This window comes from Oncorhynchus nerka, linkage group LG2, assembly GCF_034236695.1.
Source record: "Oncorhynchus nerka isolate Pitt River linkage group LG2, Oner_Uvic_2.0, whole genome shotgun sequence".
In the NCBI taxonomy this organism is placed as follows: domain Eukaryota; kingdom Metazoa; phylum Chordata; class Actinopteri; order Salmoniformes; family Salmonidae; genus Oncorhynchus; species Oncorhynchus nerka.
In genome coordinates this window covers 6,476,345-6,500,029 of record NC_088397.1, presented here as the reverse complement: position 1 = coordinate 6,500,029, position 23,685 = coordinate 6,476,345, and the positions used below count along the sequence as shown (strand labels likewise).

Genomic DNA, 23,685 nt, shown 5'->3' with positions numbered 1-23,685 from the left:
ACCTCCCTGATCTTTGTGGTCTATGTTTGAAATATACTGCTTGACTGAGGAACCTTACAGATGATTGTATGTGTGGGTTACAGAGATGAGGTAGTGTGGTGGAATATTCTATTCAAGTAAGAGACTTGGTCATTTCTTTTAAAAAATCATATTTTTTAAATATTTATTAATTATTGCCATAATGACACCAGTCAGCCCAACAGTCTTGCCTGTTGAGCTGAGCAGCCTAACTGATAATGATAAAACCGAGACCTTATATAGGACTTAAAAATGCCAAGTCAGGCTGGTTCCAACTCCCATAAGCAACCTTGGTTATTTACACAGGATGGTGTTTTACCCCCAACCCGGCTTAGTTTCCCAGATGCCAGGAAGATGAGACAATGAGGCATTGTTCTAAACTCTTCCAGGCTATCTCGGGTCACACACACCACATATTGTCTATGGAATGACAGCTTTAGGTAATTATCACCAAGTCAATGTCAGCCCAAGCTATCTAGCAAAAACCCATTTCCTTGACCCTACACCCAGACTAACTGCAGGAAGCTAGACTGGAAACCATCTCTTTAACAGTTGCCAGCCCAAGCTTCAAAAAGACTCCTCTCAGTTAACTCAGAAAGGGAGAGAGAGAGAGTCCTAAGAACCTTACTCAGACCATCCCATTCTCACCACATCCCTCTCTGACATCATCACTCTGCGCCATTAGGATGTATTTAATAAAACTACCATTTGGTGCTTAAATGTAACAATCTTGTAATCCTGCTACCACAGTAGTCATTCAAAATGAATTGTAAACACTATTATTGCCCACAGAGTGAGTCCACGCTGCTTATGTGGCTTGTTATGCAACATTTTAGGCATTTAAATTCATTTGTAAACATTCAGAAAAACGTAATTCCACTGGTGTTATGGGGTACTATACTGACGTTATGGGGTACTATACTGACGTTATGGGGTACTAAACTGGTGTTATGGGGTACTATACTGGTGTTATGGGGTACTAAACTGGTGTTATGGGGTACTATACTGGTGTTATGGGGTACTATACTGGTGTTATGGGGTACTAAACTGGTGTTATGGGGTACTATACTGGTGTTATGGGGTACTATACTGGTGTTATGGGGTACTATACTGACGTTATGGGGTATTCCACTGGGGTTATGGGGGTACTATACTGGTGTTATGGGGTACTCCACTGGTGTTATGAGGTACTATACTGGTGTTATGGGGTACTCCACTGACGTTATGGGGTACTATACTGGTGTTATGGGGTACTATAGTGGTGTTATGAGGTACTCCACTGGTGTTATGAGGTACTCCACTGACGTTATGGGGTACTCCACTGGCGTTATGGGGTACTATACTGGTGTTATGGGGTACTATAGTGGTGTTATGAGGTACTCCACTGGTGTTATGAGGTACTCCACTGATGTTATGAGGTACTCCACTGGTGTTATGAGGTACTCCTCCATATTCAGATGCTACATAGTCGTAGTAGAATTCATGTTGGTACAACGATATCCAATATCTAGTCATGTATCCATGTGTGTGGTATTGTGTGTAGGCCAATGACATACATCCTCAAATGTAATCCTTTTCAAATTCAGGCTGAAACACAACAAAATGTAGAAAAAGTCAAGGGATGTGAATACTTTCTGAACACACTGTATATGAAGTCGTATGTATATCTCACTGACTGGTTCTTCTGATGTTGTTCACACAGGAGACCATGTTGAGACATTCTCTACATCCAGAGAGCAACAGCAGGAAGATCACAGAGCTAAGAGGTCTCACCACTGCCCACATTGTGAGGAGATTTTCCCATTTCTATCAAAGCTTAAAATACACATAAAAATACACACAGGAGAGAATCCGTATTCCTGCACTAACTGTGGAAAGAGATTCACAACATCACAATCTCTGACAGTTCATCAGAGAGTGCACACTGGAGAGAAGCCTTACTCTTGCTCTGTGTGTGGGAAGAGGTTCTCTCAACAGATCCACTTACAAACACACCAACATGTACATACAGGAGTGAAGCCATACTTCTGCTCTGAGTGTGGGAAGAGGTTCTCTCAACAGTTCCACTTACAAATACACCAACATGTACATACAGGAGTGAAGCCATACTCCTGCTCTGACTGCGGGAAAACTTTCTCCCGATTGGATACCTTAAAAACACATGAACGTATCCATACAGGAAATAATCCGTATTCCTGTACTGACTGCGGGAAGACTTTCTCCCGATTGGATACCTTAAAAATACATGAACGTATACATACAGGAGAGAATCCGTATTCCTGTACTGACTGCGGGAAGAGCTTCACAACGTCAGGGACACTGATAATTCATCAGAGAGTGCACACTGGAGAGAAACCTTACTCCTGCTCTGACTGTGGGAAGAGGTTCTCTCAACAGATCCATTTACAAAAACACCAACATATTCATACTGGAGAGAAGCCTTACTGCTGCTCTGACTGTGGGAAGAGTTTCTCTCAACAGAACCACTTCAAATCTCACCAGCGAATACATACAGGAGAGAAGCCTTACTGCTGCTCTGAATGTGGAAAGAGTTTCATCCGATTGGAAATATTGAAATGCCACCAGCGAATACATACAGGAGAGAAGCCTTATTGCTGCTCTGAGTGCGGGAAGAGTTTCTCACAACTGGGCAACTTAAAAACACACCAACTTATACATAAAGGAGAGAGGCCTTACTCCTGCTCTGACTGCGGTAAGTGCTTCACAACATCAACTGATGTAAAAGTTCATAAAAGAGCACACACAGGAGAGAAGCCTTACTACTGCTCTGACTGTGGTAAGAGTTTTGCCAGATTGTATACCTTAAAAACACATCAATGTATACATAAAGGGGAGAAGCCTAATCAGTTCTCTCAGACCAACTAAGATTAAAGTCATTGCATCACTTAATTCTCAAGAAAGCATAACACACTATTGTAATCCTATTGTTTCTCATTGTGAGAGAACTGAGCAGAGAAAAAGGGGGGCGTTCTAGAATTTTAGCCTCTCTCTACTTTACTGATCAGTGTGCACCTGGTCAGTTTTGATGTGTTTTGTTAGCTTCTACTTTACATATATTGAGAGGACTTTGGATTTGCCCTTAGGGTTGAATATCCCCTGAGGCTGGTTGACTGGGTGGTACTGTTTTCCTCTGCATTTTTCTGTGAGGAATGAGATACAACATGTATCAGATAGAGATGGTGTGATGATCAGTTTTCTGTGAGGAATGAGATACAACATGTGTCAGATAGAGATGGTGTGATGATCAGTTTTCTGTGGGAATGAGTTAGTAGACAACATGTATCAGATAGAGATGGTGTGATGATCAGTTTTCTGTGGGAATGAGTTAGTAGACAACATGTATCAGATAGAGATGGTGTGATGATCAGTTTTCTGTGGGAATGAGTTAGTAGACACAACATGTATCAGATAGAGATGGTGTGATGATCAGTTTTCTGTGGGAATGAGTTAGTAGACAACATGTATCAGATAGAGATGGTGTGATGATCAGTGTTCTGTGGGAATGAGTTAGTAGACAACATGTATCAGATAGAGATGGTGTGATGATCAGTGTTCTGTGGGAATGAGTTAGTAGACAACATGTATCAGATAGAGATGATGTGATGATCAGTGTTCTGTGGGAATGAGTTAGTAGACAACATGTATCAGATAGAGATGATGTGATGATCAGTGTTCTGTGGGAATGAGTTAGTAGACAACATGTATCAGATAGAGATGGTGTGATGATCAGTGTTCTGTGGGAATGAGTTAGTAGACACAACATGTATCAGATAGAGATGATGTGATGATCAGTGTTCTGTGGGAATGAGTTAGTAGACACAACATGTATCAGATAGAGATGGTGTGATGATCAGTGTTCTGTGGGAATGAGTTAGTAGACACAACATGTATCAGATAGAGATGGTGTGATGATCAGTGTTCTGTGGGAATGAGTTAGTAGACACAACATGTATCAGATAGAGATGGTGTGATGATCAGTGTTCTGTGGGAATGAGTTAGTAGACAACATGTATCAGATAGAGATGGTGTGATGATCAGTTTTCACCATTATTTTGGGGGGATTGTTTTAGCTATTAAAGGACTATTTGTTTAATTATATACAGTTTATGAAACAACTACATGTGTTCTATTACATTGTATTTAAAAACTAGATTAGTTATTTTCATCATTGATGATGAATATGTTTAGGTTACTCTATTGAAGCCAACTTCATTGACATGCCAATAAAAAGTAAATGAAATTGTAAATGAATTTGTACTCTTTTCAAACTCTTTTTCTTTTATAGTTAGTTATATTATATTATATCTAACAGTATGAATGGTTCTTATGGTTGTATTCAGTTCTTCATATTAGATCTGACAGTATGAATGGTTCTTATGGTTGTATTCAGTTCTTCATATTAGATCTGACAGTATGAATGGTTCTTATGGTTGTATTCAGTTCTTCATATTATATCTAACAGTATGAATGGTTCTTATGGTTGTATTCAGTTCTTCATATTAGATCTGACAGTATGAATGGTTCTTATGGGCTGAGTGCCTGGAGTGTTTTGGTATGACTACAGATAGGAGTTCTCTCTGACCCAGTGATCTCAACAGGATTGAACCACATGTCTCTATCACACTCCAGCCCAGAAGGTGGCAGCGATGCACAGTTAATGTTGGTTTGCGCACTAAAAATAAAGACCATAAAAGAAGACTGCATACTTAGTGACCTCACCACCTCCCCATGCAGGAAAACAATTTATGTGCATTCAGTGACTGCACACTATTAAACTTTAGTTTAGTTGTTAGTACTTTTAATTTAATAACGGTGTCAGATTTTTGTTTATTTTCTCTAGTGATGGGGAATCAAAGCTTCCTGAATCATTGAGGTGTTCCAGCCAATTGTGTCAAATAGATTCATTATTCAAGTCTTTGATCAACACAGTGTACGCCTGTTGCACCTGCTGGTTAAAATGATTTAGAGCAGCCTAATTCTAAAGGACGATGTCCCACACCCTGTAGCGCAGGGCTGTCTAACCCTCTTCCTGGAGATCTACTGTCCTGTAGGTTATCAGTCCAACCCTCTTCCTAGAGATCTACTGTCCTGTAGGTTATCAGTCCAACCCTCTTCCTGGAGATCTACTGTCCTGTAGGTTATCAGTCCAACCCTCTTCCTGGAGATCTACTGTCCTGTGGGTTTTCAGTCCGACCCTCTTCCTGGAGATCTACTGTCCTGTGGGTTTTCAGTCCAACCCTCTTCCTGGAGATCTACTGTCCTGTGGGTTTTCAGTCCAACCCTCTTCCTGGAGATCTACTGTCCTGTGGGTTTTCAGTCCAACCCTCTTCCTGGAGATCTACTGTCCTGTGGGTTTTCAGTCCGACCCTCTTCCTGGAGATTTACTGTCCTGTAGGTTTTCACTCCGACCCTCTTCCTGGAGATCTACTGTCCTGTAGGTGTTCACTCCGACCCTCTTCCTGGAGATCTACTGTCCTGTCGGTGTTCACTCCGACCCTCTTCCTGGAGATCTACTGTCCTGTAGGTGTTCACTCCGACCCTCTTCCTGGAGATCTACTGTCCTGTAGGTGTTCACTCCGACCCTCTTCCTGGAGATTTACTGTCCTGTAGGTGTTCACTCCGACCCTCTTCCTGGAGATCTACTGTCCTGTAGGTGTTCACTCCGACCCTCTTCCTGGAGATCTACTGTCCTGTAGGTGTTCACTCCGACCCTCTTCCTGGAGATCTACTGTCCTGTAGGTGTTCACTCCGACCCTCTTCCTGGAGATCTACTGTCCTGTAGGTGTTCAGTCCGACCCTCTTCCTGGAGATCTACTGTCCTGTAGCGCGTGCGCACCGTAGTCTTTTTCCCTTCAAGCAAACCAATGAGGTGGTTGTTTGAAGAAACAAAAGTTTTGGACGTCATTGATCACGTCCTTCTGATAAAGTGATATAGGCATCGGCACACTTCTTCCAAGTACACTGCTTAGCGATTACGACGCATGCCTCAGTGCTCTGGCATTAAACGTAGCATCACTAATTGTCACCTAAATGCAGTGTTGATTTTAGCATGTAAATCTTGGTGGGGAAAACTCCCCCAAAATGTTTTTGATGCCTGCAATGCCACTGCACAATACACATCAATTGCACTATAACGTTGCCCACAAACTGTTAGGGCCTCTACATAAAGCTGTCCCAACATCAGAGCTGTTATTTCAGCAACATGGAGTGAATTCTTACCACCGCTACACCTGGCTATCAGCAGACCTTTGTCTGGCAGTGAAACAGTCGTCCAGCCTAATTTACTGCCTATATAAAACATAGCTGATATGGCTGACTTGCTTAAACAAATGTGGTTTCTATTGACAATTCAGATGTACAAACTATGGCATAAGGGGACGATGGAGCGGATAAGAGGCAATCCATAATTTTAATGAGACATTAATGAGCGAGCCAGGACGGACGTAGTCAATAACTATTTGTTCAGCACCTTTGAAATGTACAGTGACAGAATTCAGAACATGGGCCGTTCTTAAAGTATTCCCCTTGTATACCAAGTCAGAACCGTAGGATAAATAAAGGGGTAATGTAAGCAGACAATGAAAGCTCGTACAATATTCGATGATTACATTTCTCTAAAACAGGCTATAGGCTACATGTGCACCACCAAGTCAGTAGGCTAAGTTATGGGGTGGAAAGGGACCAAATTATTAGGGTGAGGCACAGGGGCTACTAACAGATTACTACACAACATACACTTAGAATTACTTTCTAAGCTACAGTATTCATGTCTCCCTGGCATGTTACATTATTTATGCAGCAGCATTCAAGACATTTTTGGACTCACCTTGTTGTGCCGTGTTCACTTGAACAGGAAGGTGACGCGGCGGTCCTTCTTGTAGGCTCTAGAACGAGGCCAGAGTTCCCGAATTGGAATTCCGAGTTGGATTACCGTTCAAAATTATTTCCCATATTTTCCCAGTTGCGAGCTAGTTTTATCGGAGTTCCTTGTTGTCTTGAACTCACTGAAGTCTGAAGTTAACGCAACAGAAGTCATGCTGGATTGACATTATGGCCAATGTATTCAAACTCTTCTGGCCCATGGCGTTACCCCGTTTTTTTTGTGATATCCAATTGGTAGTTACGATCTTGTCTCATCGCTGCAACTCCCCTACAGACTCAGCGAAGGTCGAGAGCCAAGCCACACAAATGTGTTGGAGGAAACACTGTTGAACTGATGACGGAGTCACCTTGCAGGCACTCAGCCCGCCACAAGGAGTCGCTAGAGCACCATGAGACAAGGACATCTTGGCCGGCCAAACCCTCCCCTAACCCAGATGATGCTGGGCCAATTGTGCCCCACCTCATGGGTGTCACGGCCGGCTGTGACACAGCCTGGGATTGAACCCGGGTCTGTAGTGACGCCTTAGCACTCATTGTTGAATTTGCGATTAACATGTATTTATTTTTTGTTAAACCGGTGGGGCTCAAAACAGGCTCTGCCCTGAATGACACGTGGCCACTGCCCTGAATCTATTATCACTGCGCTTTCAACCATATAAAAGCACAACAAAGTCCAAATGGGAAAACAATGTTAGATATTTAGTTTATTTATCCAACAACAATGTGTTCTCACTGTGCTTTAGTTGAGTTTGCATTAATAGTACATGGTGCAAGTGGTAAACGCTGTTCAATAAGGTTCTGACAGATTATTACAACAATTATGAAGATCTCACAGACCTGAAACCTGCTGTCCTGAACAAGAATGTTTTGTTTGACTACATAAGAACATTATAGTTACAGTCACCACAAAATATGTCCATGGATGTTTTATTTGTTTAAAAAGGTTGAATAAATACTATTACATTAGTTTGTAAGATACCCTTCACTTCTGACTATATACTTTATCACAAAAGTAATATTGAATTGCATAATAATAACATTTGAAGGAGATGTATCTGCTGCTTGGATAGTTCTATATGTGCCACTGGATAGTTCTATATGTGCCACTGGATAGTTCTATATGTGCCACTGGATAGTTCTATATGTGCCACTGGATAGTTCTATATGTGCCACTGGATAGTTCTATATGTGCCACTGGATAGTTCTATATGTGCCACTGGCTTAGTCCTCTTCTTTAACTTGGATAATTGGTTGAGATGGAGACGTGAATCGAACATGTCAATTTTAGAGATCCCTCAATCAATGTTCCCTATAATTGTTTTGGGCATTGAGAAAAGTTCAGGTCTGCTGAGCAAAAACATTAATGTTGTCAAAATGCTGTGCAACTTCCTGTACCTGCTTTAAGTTACAGTTCTAACAGTGGCCAAGTAGCTACTGTGGCTATTTAATCATAATGTAGGCCTACCAGAGTGGCATACCATCAAAAACAATGGAGAAGAATGCATCCCATAATATTTTAACATGGAAATAGCTGTTCTATCATTCAGCCTACAGTAGCAGCAAATATGTGGTGTTCAATGTAGGCCTACATTACATGAGACTTTAAAATAAAAACATGCAGGTCTTGACATTAACCTGTTTATCCACTTGTCCTTCAGACAAGGAGGTGACTAAACATATGTTGTTTGATGCAAGAAATCACTTTAGAAAACAAAATACGTTATTATTCCCATATCATTATCATAAAGAATGGGATTAATTATGCTACCCTCTGCCTATTGGCTACTTGGCTTATTCAAGACCTTCTCAAAATACAACAGTGCCCCTTTAAGAGATTTTAAAAATAAGCTTTTTACCTTACTGGCTTTTCAAAGATGTCTAGAAATGCAGACATTTTGTGCTCTTGTAGGAAGCAACCAGTCCCCCATTGTTGACTAGAAATGATCTATCTGGGATAATAACTCACTAACTACCAAAGATTATGAACAAAGGTGCACAGATCTCAAAACAAGCACATCTACTTGTGACCACTCACACTGTAAACACAGTCCAGTTCAAAGTGAATGGCAGATCCATATATGACAATGGGCTATTTGCATTTAGGGCCACAGCAGCTCTGATTGGTGATGGCGCAACGGTCTGTGTAGAGTAATGACCTGAATCTTGTCTGTCAATGCAATAGAATCCTACTCCAATGCGTTCTGTCTTCAAGAACATTTATTACACAGTTTATCATACTAAAAGTATTTGCATAGTTTGTTTTGATTGGGTATGTTACATTGAAATGGCTAATATTGCGTTGATTCGAGCACAATTCCGACAGTAGAGTGAAACGTTGATAGTGTCAACTAAAGGGGGGAAAACTCTGGAAAGTTGAGTGAAGTTCAATCTTGTGCTTCTCTGCGCTGGCTGACATTTCTTCTGCAGGGCTGCCTGAGGGGAGCTGAGTGCCCAAGCAGTCGCACAGATTAGAGGGAACATTGTGCCTTAATAATTAATCTCAAGATAGAACATTGATTATAGTCAGTGACAGTGACCTGCTAAGCAGGTCTAGGATGAAGGGAATGCACAGTGAAAACTACATTTATATTGTATTTATTTGGAACTAAGGCAGATGTAATCACCAAAGTCTGAAAAATCACTAATTAAATCAATCAATATTATGGTCTGTTGAGCTGTATCTGAACAGCCAATCATGTGTATTGCTTCGCCTCAGGTGAGGTGACATCAGCTCACCTACTCATTTCAATATGTTCACCCAGAGACCAGAAGGATAGCTGTAGATACATCAACTCTCCACTAGGAGGTGCTGCCAGCCTGTTATCAAATCAAATGTTATTAGTCACATGCGCCGAATTCAACAGGTGTAGTAGACCTTACAGTGAAATGCTTACTTACGAGCCCTTAACCAACAATGCAGTATAAGAAGAAATACAGATAAGAATAAGAAATAAGAGTAACAAGTCATTAAAGAGCAGCAGTAAAATAACAATAGTGAGACTATATAAAGGGGGGTACCGGTACAGAGTCAATGTGCAGGGGCACCGGTTAGTTGAGGGAATATGTACATATAGGTAGAGTTATTTCAGTGACTATGAATAGATAATAACAACAGAAAGTAGCAGCGGTGTAAAATGTAAATAGTCTGGGCAGCCATTTGATTAGATGTTCAGGAGTCTTATGGCTTGGGGGTAGAAACTGTTTAGAAGCCTCTTGGATCTAGACTTGGCGCTCCACATTTATAAAACACAGACTGGGCATCTGCTATGATGGTCTTTAACTAAAATACTGCTAGTGGTACCAATACCGTGCGAGACCAACTGAACATTCATTATCCAGAATAAATGTTCATTGATACTCTGGTTTTAGTAGTGTAACTTTGCTCTCAATCTGAGTAGTTGAGACATAAAAAGGGGATTGATAGAAAAGGTAACTTCTCCTCTATTACAGTAAAATAATGTCTCAATGTGTTTGTGTCCATATGAACCAGTCTTTTGGACCAAACCACAAATAGCTTGTTGAAACCGCTTGGCAGAGGTGCAGCGCACAGTGTCGTCCGGGTTTGGCTGTCATTGTAAATAATAATGTGTTCTTAACTGACTTGTCTAGTTAAATAAAAGGTACCCATAACATGATGCAGCTACCCAGAACAATCACACTTGGCCCAACCAGCATCCAGCATCAGTTTTCTGGACTTCACAAAGCCATGGAAGTGAAGTGTAGACAGTTGCATTGTTATTCATTGAAATAGATATGATCTCAGTGGAGGCTGCTGAGAGGAGGACGGTTCATAATAATGTAAACAACGGAGTCTGACAGTAGACTGGGTGGTACTGCTTCCCTCTGCAGTTTTCTGTGGTAATGAGCTGGTAGACACAACATGTATCAGATAGAGATGGTGTGAACAGTTTTCACCAGTAGTTTGGGATAATTGTTTACTAATAAATGACTATTTATTTAATGATAAACAGCTATGAAACGACTTTATATATTTATTAAATTGTCTTTTCAAAACTAGATTTGTTATTTTAGTCATTGATAATAAATGTGTTTGGAAAACAGCCAAATAAATTGATCTGCCAATGAAACAAAGTTTGTATATGAATTTATTCTGGTCAAACTCTTCTCTTTTGTATAATGAATTACAAAAAAAGTGTTTCAAGTGACATATTTAGGGTTTTTCTGAAGCTGAACCAGACAGGAAGTTGAAAGGAGCATCACAAAGCTAAATCGGACCTATTCTCTAACATGTTTTGTCATCATAAACAGCTGTGAGACCTGCTAGAGTACTGGAACTTTATTGATCTACTGAATCATTGTAGTTTTGGGGGGTAACTTTACAGTAAATGTAATGTTTTTGTTTAATTATTGGAATTCAAAAGAATATATATTTGTATTTATCTACTCAATACATGTCATGACACCTCTACATGTCATGACACCAATTTGCAAGTCACCACATTCTCTAAATCAAATCAGTGATGACTGTTCAACAGTGTTATGGCCTGGAGATAGAAGCAGTTTCATTCTCTTGGTACCGGCTTTGATGCTCCTGTACTGTCTCCGCCTGATGGTAGCAGGGTGAACAGGCCGTGTCTCGGGTGGCGGAGGTTCTTGATGATCTTCTTGGCCTTCCACAGAGATCATCTACAATACATATGTAATGGGTTGAAAACCTTAGACACTAAAACAGACACTGCTTTAGTTTTCTTGAACCAAAGTTTATTTGTCGAGATAATCAATCTCACTTTTATATTCTACATGGTTTAGTAGTAGTTAGTCCATCAGTCCAATAATGTCGCTGTTGCACTGTGGTAGTGGGGGACAGGAAGTTCCGGTAGGTGCCCACCATTCTTCGGAATAAAGAAAACGTCAGAACTGTGTTGTCCGTTTATCGTTATTACTACAGGTATGTAATAGCACGTTTAAACTGTCTAATGTCGAAATAACGTCATAACGTGTTAGATAACACATCCTTCAAGGTATTATCACGTTTGGGAAAGGTTTTGTCTTGTTTTTCTGTGAAGAACGTGATGAAAACTATTTTACAAGCACACACGTTTTCATTTGTGAGGCTTTCGTATATAGCTCAGTGTGTTTCGCCTGGGGATTTCAGTACGAAACGTTTTGGAAAGTTGCAGATAGAAATCCTCTGAATAGAACTGACATGATTCCTTAGAATCAGAGGCCTGTTTGTTCTACATAATACATTTATATCTGATCGTGGCCAACGTCTCGGTCTCCCTGCTTGTCCCTACGTATGTGAAGATAGCCACAATAACGATTAGCCACAATAGTGGAATTTGCGTTTCGACCTCAAAATAAAAGTCCCAAATGAAAGTGATACAAACGGATAGAAAATTTTAGCAGTTTTAATGCTAATATCCCACAATTCTACACATTGGGATGGGGCTGAGATTTGTTCTCTTTTTTAAAGTTAATTTCCTACAGTTCTACACGTTTCCATGTCTTCTGTGTGTTTATATGATACCAGGGGTCGAAGCCCAACCAAAAAAGTATATATATATATATATAAATGATTTATTATTATATATATTCTGGGTCCCGTGGTCCGTATTGACCCACTCTGTATCCGGACCGCCAACAAGGATCTATCTGCTAGCTAACAAGGTAGAACAGTTGAATTGTTATGAACATACCCTGTTTGAAAAGCATGTTAGCCTGTCCACTTTGTTCAGATGTTAAAATCAAGTGGCCAACCTTATTTCTCAGAATGAGAACGAGTTGCCAATACTTTATATAATTGTGTTTTTATGCTTATTACACATTTATAAAACACAGACTGGGCATCTGGTATGATGGTCTTTAACTAAAATACTGCTAGCGGTACCAATGTTGTATGAGATAAACTGAGCATTACTTTTCTAGAATCAATGTTCATTGATACTCTGGTTTTAGTAGTGTAACTTTGCTCTCAATCTGAGTAGTTGAGACATAAAAAGGGGATTGATAGAAAAGGTAACTTCCCCTCTATTACAGTAAAATAATGTCTCAATGTGTTTTTGGTGTCCATATGAACCAGTCTTTTGGACCAAACCACAAATAGCTTGTTGAAACTGCTTGACAGAGGGGCAGCGCACAGCGTCGTCCGGGTTTGGCTGTCATTGTAAATAATAATTTGTTCTTAACTGACTTGCCTAGTTAAATAAAGGTTAAATAAAAAATAAAAAATAGGAAGATGTGGTCTCGCAACTTTCCTGGCGTGAAAGGTAGGGGCTTGGTGTGTTTGGATATCCTAGAGGAAGAGGCGAAGCGAGAGAACAAATAATCTCTCACAAATAATCTGTCCAAAATAAGGCCAATGCTTTTCTATGGGCGTGCTTTGGACCTATAAGCTTGTCCCCTGCCTTCCCGCCTTTGGGACACCGACTCCCATTGTCAGGGCGGAGACGTGCATCTCCTCATTATATACAGATCTCTGGTGTAAATGGGAAGGTGCACACGGCACAGAGACCCGACGGAGACGAGACCAAAAATACAACATGACAACAAGCTGACATAAACGCTCATAAAAATGAAAAATAACAAAGCCTTGCGATACAGGCATATGGAATATAGCGCAAAAACAAATTCATATTAATTCGATATATTTACTCCAGTACTGCAGGTGGCGCTAACTCCGTAGCGTCAACGGACTTCAGTTCAGGAAAAGTGGGTGATTGAGAGACAGCATTTCAAGGTCGCTCTACTATTTTGAAGCTGAATGTTTAGTAGAATTGCAACACATTCCGTTTCTATCTTTATAGTTGTTAATATGGTCTGAACGGGAAATTGTTGTTTTTTGAGTTAAATAGTACAGTGAAGACAAGGTTATTCAGGAAAATAGGACATAATGCTGCCTGAAACATACTGTTAGCCTTGTACTAAATGGTTTTTGAGTCATTTATGTGAATTTAGGAAATCTACTATAGATGAAGTGAATTTAGGTTGTGTAAATTTGTGCACTTGTGTCTAATGTGAATGAATGTTTTGTTGTGAATATTTAACTACCTGATCTGTTGAAATGAGATAATTGAACAAGAAAAAATACAATATATTTTTGGAGAATAAAGTGCCAGAACTGTCAAGACAATAACTTTTGTGTCCATTTCTCTTTATTACTACAGGCCGACCAAGGTCAAGTCTGAGGTTTGTAACATCAACAGTGAGGACAAACCCAGCCTGCCTCTCTCCTTCCACACTGAGTCCAAACCTTCAGTCACTGGGTCCTGATTGTGACAGTGGAGCCCAGTTTGCACTGCAGGATCCAGAGATGGCATCAGTGAAGCTGGAAGACTGCAGTCCAACACTGGAGCTGAATGTCAACATTAAAGATGAAGAAGAGGAGGAGAAGATTGGGAAATCTGTTAATCATGGCAAAGGCAGGTTCTATCTTACTAAGTTATGACCCAGTCTATTTCTATTGTAAATTCTGTAATTCTGCCATCACATCCCTGAAGAACATCAGACTGTACAACAAAGCTTGTGTTGTTCTTTCCAACACCAGTATTGTCAGCATTTGTTTTATTCACTTGGCTACCTGGAGTGATCAGAGTGTAGACTAAAGAAGTGAAGTAGACAAACTACCAGTGTTTTAATGTTCTATGAAATGAGTCTGTGTAGTTACTAACCCCTGTGATAGTGAGTGGAGGATGATATGAAATGAGTCTGTGTAGTTACTAACCCTTGTGATAGTGAGTGGAGGATGATATGAAATGAGTCTGTGTAGTTACTAACCCTTGTGATAGTGAGTGGAGGATGATATGAAATGAGTCTGTGTAGTTACTAACCCCTGTGATAGTGAGTGGAGGATGATATGGCTCATCATTTTCACTCCTTTTTGCAATCAGCTGTTGTCCACTTTTAAAATGGTTGTATTCCCCTTTTGTATTGGACAGTACAGAGCCTTCAGAAAGTATTCATACCCCTTGACTTATTCCACATTTTATGTTACAGCCTAAATTCAAAATGGATGAAATTGATATTTAATATACCCAATACCTAATAATAACATACATAATGTATTTACAAATTTATACAAATTGAAGTGCAGAAATATCTCATTTACATAAGTATTCACACCCCCGAGTCAATACTTTGTAGAAACACCTTTGGCAGCAATTACAGCTGTGAGTCTTTCTGAGTAAATCTCTAAGAATTTTGCACACCTGGCTGGTACAATGTTGTACAAATTCTTTAAGCTCTGTCAAGTTGGTTGTTGATCATGGCGAGACATCGATTTTCATGTCTTGCCATAGATTTTGCAATAAATGCAATAAAATGCTAATTAATTACTTTAAAATCATACAATGTGATTTTTTGGATTTTTGTTTTAGATTCCGTCTCTCACAGTTGAAGTGTACCTATGATAGAAATGACAGACCTCTACATGCTTTGTAAGTAGGAAAACCTGCAAAATCAGCAGTGTATCAAATACTTGTTCTCCCCACTGTATAACACTTTCTGGCCAACTGGTGGTTTAGTTCCATCTGTCCTCCAACTGGTGGTTTAGTTCCATCTGTCCTCCAACTGGTGGTTTAGTTCCATCTGTCCTCCAACTGGTGGTTTAGTTCCATCTGTCCTCCAACTGGTGGTTTAGTTCCATCTGTCCTCCAACTGGTGGTTTAGTTCCATCTGTCCTCCAACTGGTGGTTTAGTTCCATCTGTCCTCCAACTGTTGGTTTAGAATCTACAGATGTGGTTTTCATATTCAGATGGTAAATAGTCATAGTAGAATTCATGTTGGTACAACAATATCCAATATCTAGTCATGTATCCATGCCCTTGTATGTGTGTGGTATTGTGTGTAGGCCAATGATACGATCTCAATTTAATCCATTTTAAATTCAGGCTGAAACACAATGTAGAAAAGGTCAAGGGATGTGAATACTTTCGGAACACACTGTATATGAAGTCATATGTATATCTCACTGACTGGTTCTTCTGATGTTGTTCACACAGGAGACCATGTTGAGACATTCTCTACATCCAGAGAGCAACAGCAGGAAGATCACAGAGCTAAGAGGTCTCACCACTGCCCACATTGTGAGGAGATTTTCCCAATTCTATCAAAGCTAAAAATACACCTAAAAATGCAAAGAGGAGCGAATCTGTATTCCTTTACTGACTGCGAGAAGAGCTTCACAACATCAAGGGCTCTGACGGTTCATCAGAGAGAGCACACTGGAGAAAAGTCTTACTCCTGCACTGACTGTGGGAAATGCTTCAATAGATCATCTAAATTAACCATTCATCAGAGAGTGCACACAGGAGAGAAGCCTTACTCCTGCTCGGACTGTGGATCGAGTTTCTCCCAATATGGCCACTTAAAATCACACCAACGTATACACACCGGAGAGAAGCCATACTTCTGCGCTGACTGTGGGAATAGCTTCACAACATCGAGGGCTCTGACAATTCATCAGAGAGTGCACACTGGAGAGAAGCCTTATTTCTGCTCTGATTGTGGAAAGAGTTTCTCCCGATTGGACACCTTAAAAAATCACCAATTAATACATCAAGGACAGAAGCCGTACTCCTGCTCTGACTGTGGGAAATGCTTCATTAAATCAGCTAAATTAACCATTCATCAGAGAGTGCACACTGGAGAGAAGCCATACACCTGCTCTGACTGTGGAGAGAGTTTCTCCCGATTGGATGCCTTAAAAAGTCACCAACTAATACATAAAGGACAGAAACCTTACGTCTGCTCTGACTGTGGGAAGAGTTTCTCTCAACTGGGAAACTTAAAAACCCACCAACGTATACACTCAGGAGAGAAGCCATTCTCCTGTTCTGACTGTGGGAAGGGATTCTCAGTATCGGGCAACCTAAAAACCCACCAACGTATACATAAAGGAGAGAAGCCATTCTCCTGCTCTGATTGTGGGAAGAGTTTCTCCATGTCAGGCAACTTAAAAACCCACCTACGTATCCATAAAGGAGAGAAGCCTCACTCCTGTTCTGACTGTGGGAAATGCTTCAAAACATCAGCAGAGGTAAATGTTCATTGGAGAACACACACAGGAGAGAAGCCTTACCACTGTGACTGTGGGAAAAGTTTCTCCAGGTTGAATACCTTAAAAACCCACCAACGTATACATACAGGCGAAAAGCCATTCTCCTGCTCTGTCTGCGGGAAGAGTTTCTCTGTATCATGCAACCTAAAAACCCACCAACGTATACACACAGGAGAGAAGCCTTACTCCTGCTCTGACTGTGGGAAGAGTTTCTCCATATCGGGCAACCTAAAAACCCACCATTGTATACATAAAGGAGAGAAGCCATACTCCTGCTCTGCTCGCGGTAAATGCTGAGGTAAACGTTAATCGCAGAACACACAGGAGAGAAGCCTTACCACTGTGACTGTGGACAAGAGTTTCTCCAGATTGAATACCTTAAAAACACACCAACATAAAGGAGAGAAGCATCATCAGTTCTCTCAGACCAGCTATGATTAAAGTCACTCCATCACTTAATTCTCATCTCATAAAGGAAGTAGTAACAAACAGTTCATTTGATCAAAAGAAGAAAGCGTAGCACACTGTTGTTTCTCACTGTGCAGTGGAAGAGGAGCGTTTTCTACAACGTTAGCCTCTACTTTACCGATCAGTGTGTTTTGTTAGCTTCTACTGTAGAGATATTGAGATCCCCATGGATTTGCCCTTAGGGTTGAATACCCTCTGAGGTGTCTCTCATTGAAACAATAAAGTCTGAGGGTTGACTGGCTGGTACTGCTTTCATCTAAAGTGTTCTGTGGTAAGGTGCTGGTAGACACAACATGTATCAGCTAGAGATGGTGTGATGATCAGTGTTCTGTGGTAATGAGCTGGTAGATACAACATGTATCAGATAGAGATGGTGTGATGATCAGTGTTCTGTGGTAATGAGCTGGTAGATACAACATGTGTCAGATAGAGATGGTGTGATGATCAGTTTTCTGTGGGAATGAGTTAGTAGACACAACATGTGTCAGATAGAGATGGTGTGATGATCAGTTTTCTGTGGGAATGAGTTAGTAGACACAACATGTATCAGATAGAGATGGTGTGATGATCAGTTTTCACCATAAATTTGGCTGGATTATTTGTTGCTACTAAATGACTGTTTGTTTAATGATACACAGGCTATGAAACGACTACATGTTTAATGATACACAGGCTATGAAACGACTACATGTTTAATGATACACAGGCTATGAAACAACTACATGTTTAATGATACACAGGCTATGAAATGACTACATGTTTAATGATACACAGGCTATGAAACAACTACATGTTTAATGATACACAGTTGTCTTTTTTACACAGGCTAAAACTACATGTTTAATGATACACAGGCTAGTCATGTTTAATGATGATGAACATGTTTAATGATACACAGGCTATTGATCTGCCAATACATGTTTAATGATACATGTATTTGTTTAATGATTGGTCAAATGATACACAGGCTATGAAACGACTACATGTTTAATGATACACAGGCTATGAAACAACTACATGTTTATTAAGTTGTCTTTTTTTTAAACTACATTTATTATTGTAGTCATTGATGATGAACATGTTTGGATAACTGCATTGATCTGCCAATACATTTTGTACATGTATTTGTGTTGGTCAATCTCTGCTCTTCTGTATTATTCTTGTGTACAGCTGGCTGGAGTGTTTACGGACATATGGGGGTAGAAGCTGTTAAGGAGCCTTTTTGCTCCGGTACCTCTTGCCATGCGGTAGCAGAGAGAACAGTCTATGACCTGGGTGATTGGAGTCGTTGACAATTTTTGGGGCTTTCCTCTGACACCGCCTAGTATATAGGTCCTGCTTGGTCATAGTGATTTACTGGGCCGTACGCACTACCCTCTGTAGCGCCTTACGGTCAGATGCCGAACAGTTGCCATACCAGGCAGAGATGCAACTGGTCAAGATGCTCTTGATGGTGCAGCTGTAGATCTTTTTCAGAATCTGGGGACCCATACCAAATCTTTTCAGTCTCCTGAGAAGACTGAAATATACTAATTCCTTATCCATGTCTGAATTTCTGAACTAAATCATATCAAAACCATTCAATTGTACAACATGTCCTGTTATCTTTGTAACAAAGTTATGCATGTTAAATAAAACAATTATACTATAAATACAGGCAAAATAAACATCCACAGAAATCCCAATTATACTCATTATTCAGCTTGAATCTTTCCAAAACATGTTTCGCAGGATAAATGCTTTATAAAAATCAATAAACATAAGAAAACTATCATCAAGGATGAGGTCATTATAGTAAATCATATCTAAGATCAACCTGAGATTATTACTAATGTGTTGACCATGCAGAAAACCAGATTGTTCTTCATCAGTGATAGGATGTAAACCTTGCTTTAAACTACCAACTACAAGGGCAAATTACTTTCCATCCCTGAATGGAACAAAAAGGGCTAAAAATTGGTGTGGAAAATGATTCTGATGAATCGTTGCTTGTTGGAGAATGTTTTTTAGGAAAAGGATGTTCATTTGGGAAACCCTTTCGAAGGCACGAGGACGGTGAAGAAGGCACTGGGACTGTGAAGAAGGCACTGGGACGGTGAAGAAGGCACGGGGACGGTGAAGAAGGCACTGGGACGGTGAAGAAGGCACGGGGACGGTGAAGAAGGCACTGGGACGGTGAAGAAGGCACGGGACGGTGAAGAAGGCACTGGGACGGTGAAGAAGGCACGGGGACGGTGAAGAAGGCACGAGGACGGTGAAGAAGGCACGGGACGGTGAAGAAGGCACGGGACGGTGAAGAAGGCACGGGGACGGTGAAGAAGGCACTGGGGACGGTGAAGAAGGCACGGGACGGCGGTGAAGAAGGCACGGGACGGTGAAGAAGGCACGGGACGGTGAAGAAGGCACGGGACGGTGAAGAAGGCACTGGGACGGTGAAGAAGGCACTGGGACGGGAAGAAGGCACTGGGGTGAAGAAGGCACGGGACGGTGAAGAAGGCACGAGGACGGTGAAGAAGGCACGAGGACGGTGAAGAAGGCACGGGGGACAGTGAAGAAGGCACGGGACGGTGAAGAAGGCACTGGGCACGGTGAAGAAGGCACTGGGACGGTGAAGAAGGCACTGGGACGGTGAAGAAGGCACGGGACGGTGAAGGCACGAGGACGGTGAAGGCGGTGAAGAAGGCACTGGGACGGTGAAGAAGGCACGGGACGGTGAAGAAGGCACTGGGACGGTGAAGAAGGCACGGGACGGTGAAGAAGGCACTGGGACAGTGAAGAAGGCGGGGACAGTGAAGAAGGCACGGGACGGTGAAGAAGGCACGGGACGGTGAAGAAGGCACTGGGACGGTGAAGAAGGCACGGGACGGTGAAGAAGGCACGAAGGACGGTGAAGAAGGCACGGGGACAGGACGGTGAAGAAGGCACTGGGACGGTGAAGAAGAAGGCACGGGGGCGGTGAAGAAGGCACGGGACGGTGAAGAAGGCACTGGGACGGTGAAGAAGGCACTGGGACGGTGAAGAAGGAACACGGGACGGTGAAGAAGGCACGGGACGGTGAAGAAGGCACGGGACGGTGAAGAAGGCACTGGGACGGTGAAGAAGGCACTGGGACGGTGAAGAAGGCACGGGGACGGTGAAGAAGGCACGGGACGGTGAAGAAGGCACGGGACGGTGAAGAAGGCAAGAAGGACTGGGGACGGTGAAGAAAGAAGGGGGACGGTGAAGAAGGCACTGGGACGGTGAAGAAGGCACTGGGACGGTGAAGAAGGTGAAGAAGGCACGGGGACGGTGAAGAAGGCACGAGGACGGTGAAGAAGGCACGAGGACGGTGAAGAAGGCACGGGGACAGTGAAGAAGGCGGTGAAGAAGGCACTGGGACGGTGAAGAAGGCACGGGACGGTGAAGAAGGCACTGGGACGGTGAAGAAGGCACGGGACGGTGAAGAAGGCACTGGGACAGTGAAGAAGAAGAAGGCACGGGGACGATGAAGAAGGCACGAGGACGGTGAAGAAGGCACTGGGACGGTGAAGAAGGCACGGGACGGTGAAGAAGGCACGGGACGGTGAAGAAGGCACGGGACGGTGAAGAAGGCACTGGGACAGTGAAGAAGCACGGGACGGTGAAGAAGGCACGGGACGGTGAAGAAGGCACGGGACGGTGAAGAAGGCACTGGGGACGGTGAAGAAGGCACGGGACGGTGAAGAAGGCACGGGACGGTGAAGAAGGCACGGGACGGTGAAGAAGGCACTGGGACGGTGAAGAAGGCACTGGGACGGTGAAGAAGGCACGGGACGGTGAAGAAGGCACGAGGACGGTGAAGAAGGCACGGGACAGTGAAGAAGGCACGGTGAAGAAGGCACTGGGACAGTGAAGAAGGCACGGGGACGGTGAAGAAGGCAAGGACGGTGAAGAAGGCACGAGGACGGTGAAGAAGGCACTGGGACAGTGAAGAAGGCGGGAAGAAGGCACGAGGACGGTGAAGAAGGCACGGGACGGTGAAGAAGGCACGGGGACGGTGAAGAAGGCACGAGGACGGTGAAGAAGGCACTGGGACAGTGAAGAAAGCACGGGGACGGTGAAGAAGGCACGGGACGGTGAAGAAGGCACGGGACGGTGAAGAAGGCACTGGGACGGTGAAGAAGGCACGGGGACGGTGAAGAAGGCACGGGGACGGTGAAGAAGGCACGGGGACGGTGAAGAAGGCACTGGGACGGTGAAGAAGGCACGAGGACGGTGAAGAAGGCACGAGGACGGTGAAGAAGGCACGAGGACGGTGAAGAAGGCACGGGGACGGTGAAGAAAGCACGGGGACGGTGAAGAAGGCACGGGGACGGTGAAGAAGGCACTGGGACGGTGAAGAAGGCACGAGGACGGTGAAGAAGGCACGAGGACGGTGAAGAAGGCACGGGGACAGTGAAGAAGGTGGTGAAGAAGGCACTGGGACGGTGAAGAAGGCACGGAGGCACGAGGACGGTGAAGAAGGCACGAGGACGGTGAAGAAGGCACTGGGACAGTGAAGAAGGCGGTGAAGAAGGCGCGGGGACGATGAAGAAGGCCCGAGGACGGTGAAGAAGGCACTGGGACGGTGAAGAAGGCACGGGGACGGTGAAGAAGGCACGAGGACGGTGAAGAAGGCACTGGGACAGTGAAGAAAGCACGGGGACGGTGAAGAAGGCACGAGGACGGTGAAGAAGGCACGAAGACGGTGAAGAAGGCACGAGGACGGTGAAGAAGGCACGGGGACAGTGAAGAAGGAGGTGAAGAAGGCGCGGGGACGATGAAGAAGGCCCGAGGACGGTGAAGAAGGCACGGGGACGATAAAGGCGCGGGGAGAAGTGGATGCAGTCTAAGTAACCAGGAGTGGTATGGTATTGATATCGTGTAGTCATAGTAACCAGGAGTGGTATGGTGTTGATATCGTGTAGTCATAGTAACCAGGAGTGGTATGGTGTTGATATCATGTAGTCATAGTAACCAGGAGTGGTTTGGTGTTGATATCGTGTAGTCATAGTAACCAGGAGTGGTATGGTGTTGATATCGTGTAGTCATAGTAACCAGGAGTGGTATGGTGTTGATATCGTGTAGTCATAGTAACCAGGAGTGGTATGGTGTTGATATCATGTAGTCATAGTAACCAGGAGTGGTATAGTGTTGATATCATGTAGTCATAGTAACCAGGAGTGGTATGGTGTTGATATTGTGTAGTCATAGTAACCAGGAGTGGTATGGTGTTGATATCATGTAGTCATAGTAACCAGGAGTGGTATAGTGTTGATATCATGTAGTCATAGTAACCAGGAGTGGTATGGTGTTGATATTGTGTAGTCATAGTAACCAGGAGTGGTATGGTGTTGATATCATGTAGTCATAGTAACCAGGAGTGGTATAGTGTTGATATCATGTAGTCATAGTAACCAGGAGTGGTATGGTGTTGATATTGTGTAGTCATAGTAACCAGGAGTGGTATGGTGTTGATAACGTGTAGTCATAGTAACCAGGAGTGGTATGGTGTTGATATCGTGTAGTCATAGTAACCAGGAGTGGTATGGTGTGGCCAATGTGGAGACAGTGAAGAGAGTTGAATGGGGAAAAGGCCACAGTTTTGAAGAAAATTGCAACCAGTTGCAAATATTGTAGGTCAATTAAGTGATCTGGATACACTTATTGCGAAGAAGATGGATTTTGTAGCATTTATAGCCACAGTTATTAATTGTACTGCACAAGAATTTCAGTAAGATGGACATCCTTATATCTGCATTTGAGGAGTTGTTGGGCCTCCAAGACCTCACTGCAACAGAAAAGCAGGCTGATTCAGTCTAATTTAAATGTTGATAGTTTCTATGAATTCGTCTTTAAAGTATACATACATGTATTACCCACCTGTAGTGTAGGTGGCAGAATGCCATTATACCAAAAATAAGATGTCGCCAAAGGGTTTTATAACCAAGACAAACTATAGCCTTCCAACGGGACCAAATGAGTCATAGTGTGCAGAATAAGCAAGGAGCTGGGCAGAGCCAAGCACGAGCTAGCAAGATCCTATTGACGCATTCTAGCATTCATCTGCATATTTCCGTTAACGCCTCCTCTTTGAAGTGCACTTGTGCAATTCGCCTTTGCACGCCTTCTAAACGACGCGATTGTTAACTTTTGCAAGGGTGAAGTCTACTAACCTTATTCTACTCTGTTCATAGCATTTTAGTTTTGGGAACAAAAAACTGTATTGACATCAGATGTTTCTTCGATGAGAAATCCGGCCCAAATCCATCTCTTTCCA

The 23,685-nt window shown here is 42.7% G+C and overlaps 2 protein-coding genes across 5 annotated transcripts in view; both read left to right on the top strand.

The window, feature by feature from the left end:
• The window catches only part of LOC135573358 (gastrula zinc finger protein XlCGF26.1-like), a 62,234-nt gene extending 47,043 nt beyond the window's left edge, over positions 1-15,191 (top strand). For 3 of the 4 annotated variants that reach the window (XM_065022429.1, XM_065022434.1, XM_065022437.1), the window contains one exon: positions 1,721-4,286. In XM_065022429.1, the coding sequence (XP_064878501.1) occupies positions 1,721-2,904 (1,184 nt within the window). In that variant the 3' untranslated portion in view covers positions 2,905-4,286. Of the gene's footprint in view, positions 1-1,720; positions 4,287-14,048 lie in introns of those variants that run through there. The other variant, XM_065022438.1, reaches the window with a different exon arrangement.
• An 80-nt stretch (positions 15,192-15,271) lies between these two features.
• Positions 15,272-18,210, top strand: LOC115127673 (zinc finger protein 665-like). The gene is made up of 2 exons (XM_065022487.1): positions 15,272-15,317; positions 15,883-18,210. The coding sequence occupies exon 2, from the start codon at positions 16,014-16,016 to the stop codon at positions 17,235-17,237; it is 1,224 nt and encodes a 407-aa protein (XP_064878559.1). The 5' UTR covers positions 15,272-15,317; positions 15,883-16,013; the 3' UTR covers positions 17,238-18,210.
• Positions 18,211-23,685: the final 5,475 nt, after the last annotated feature.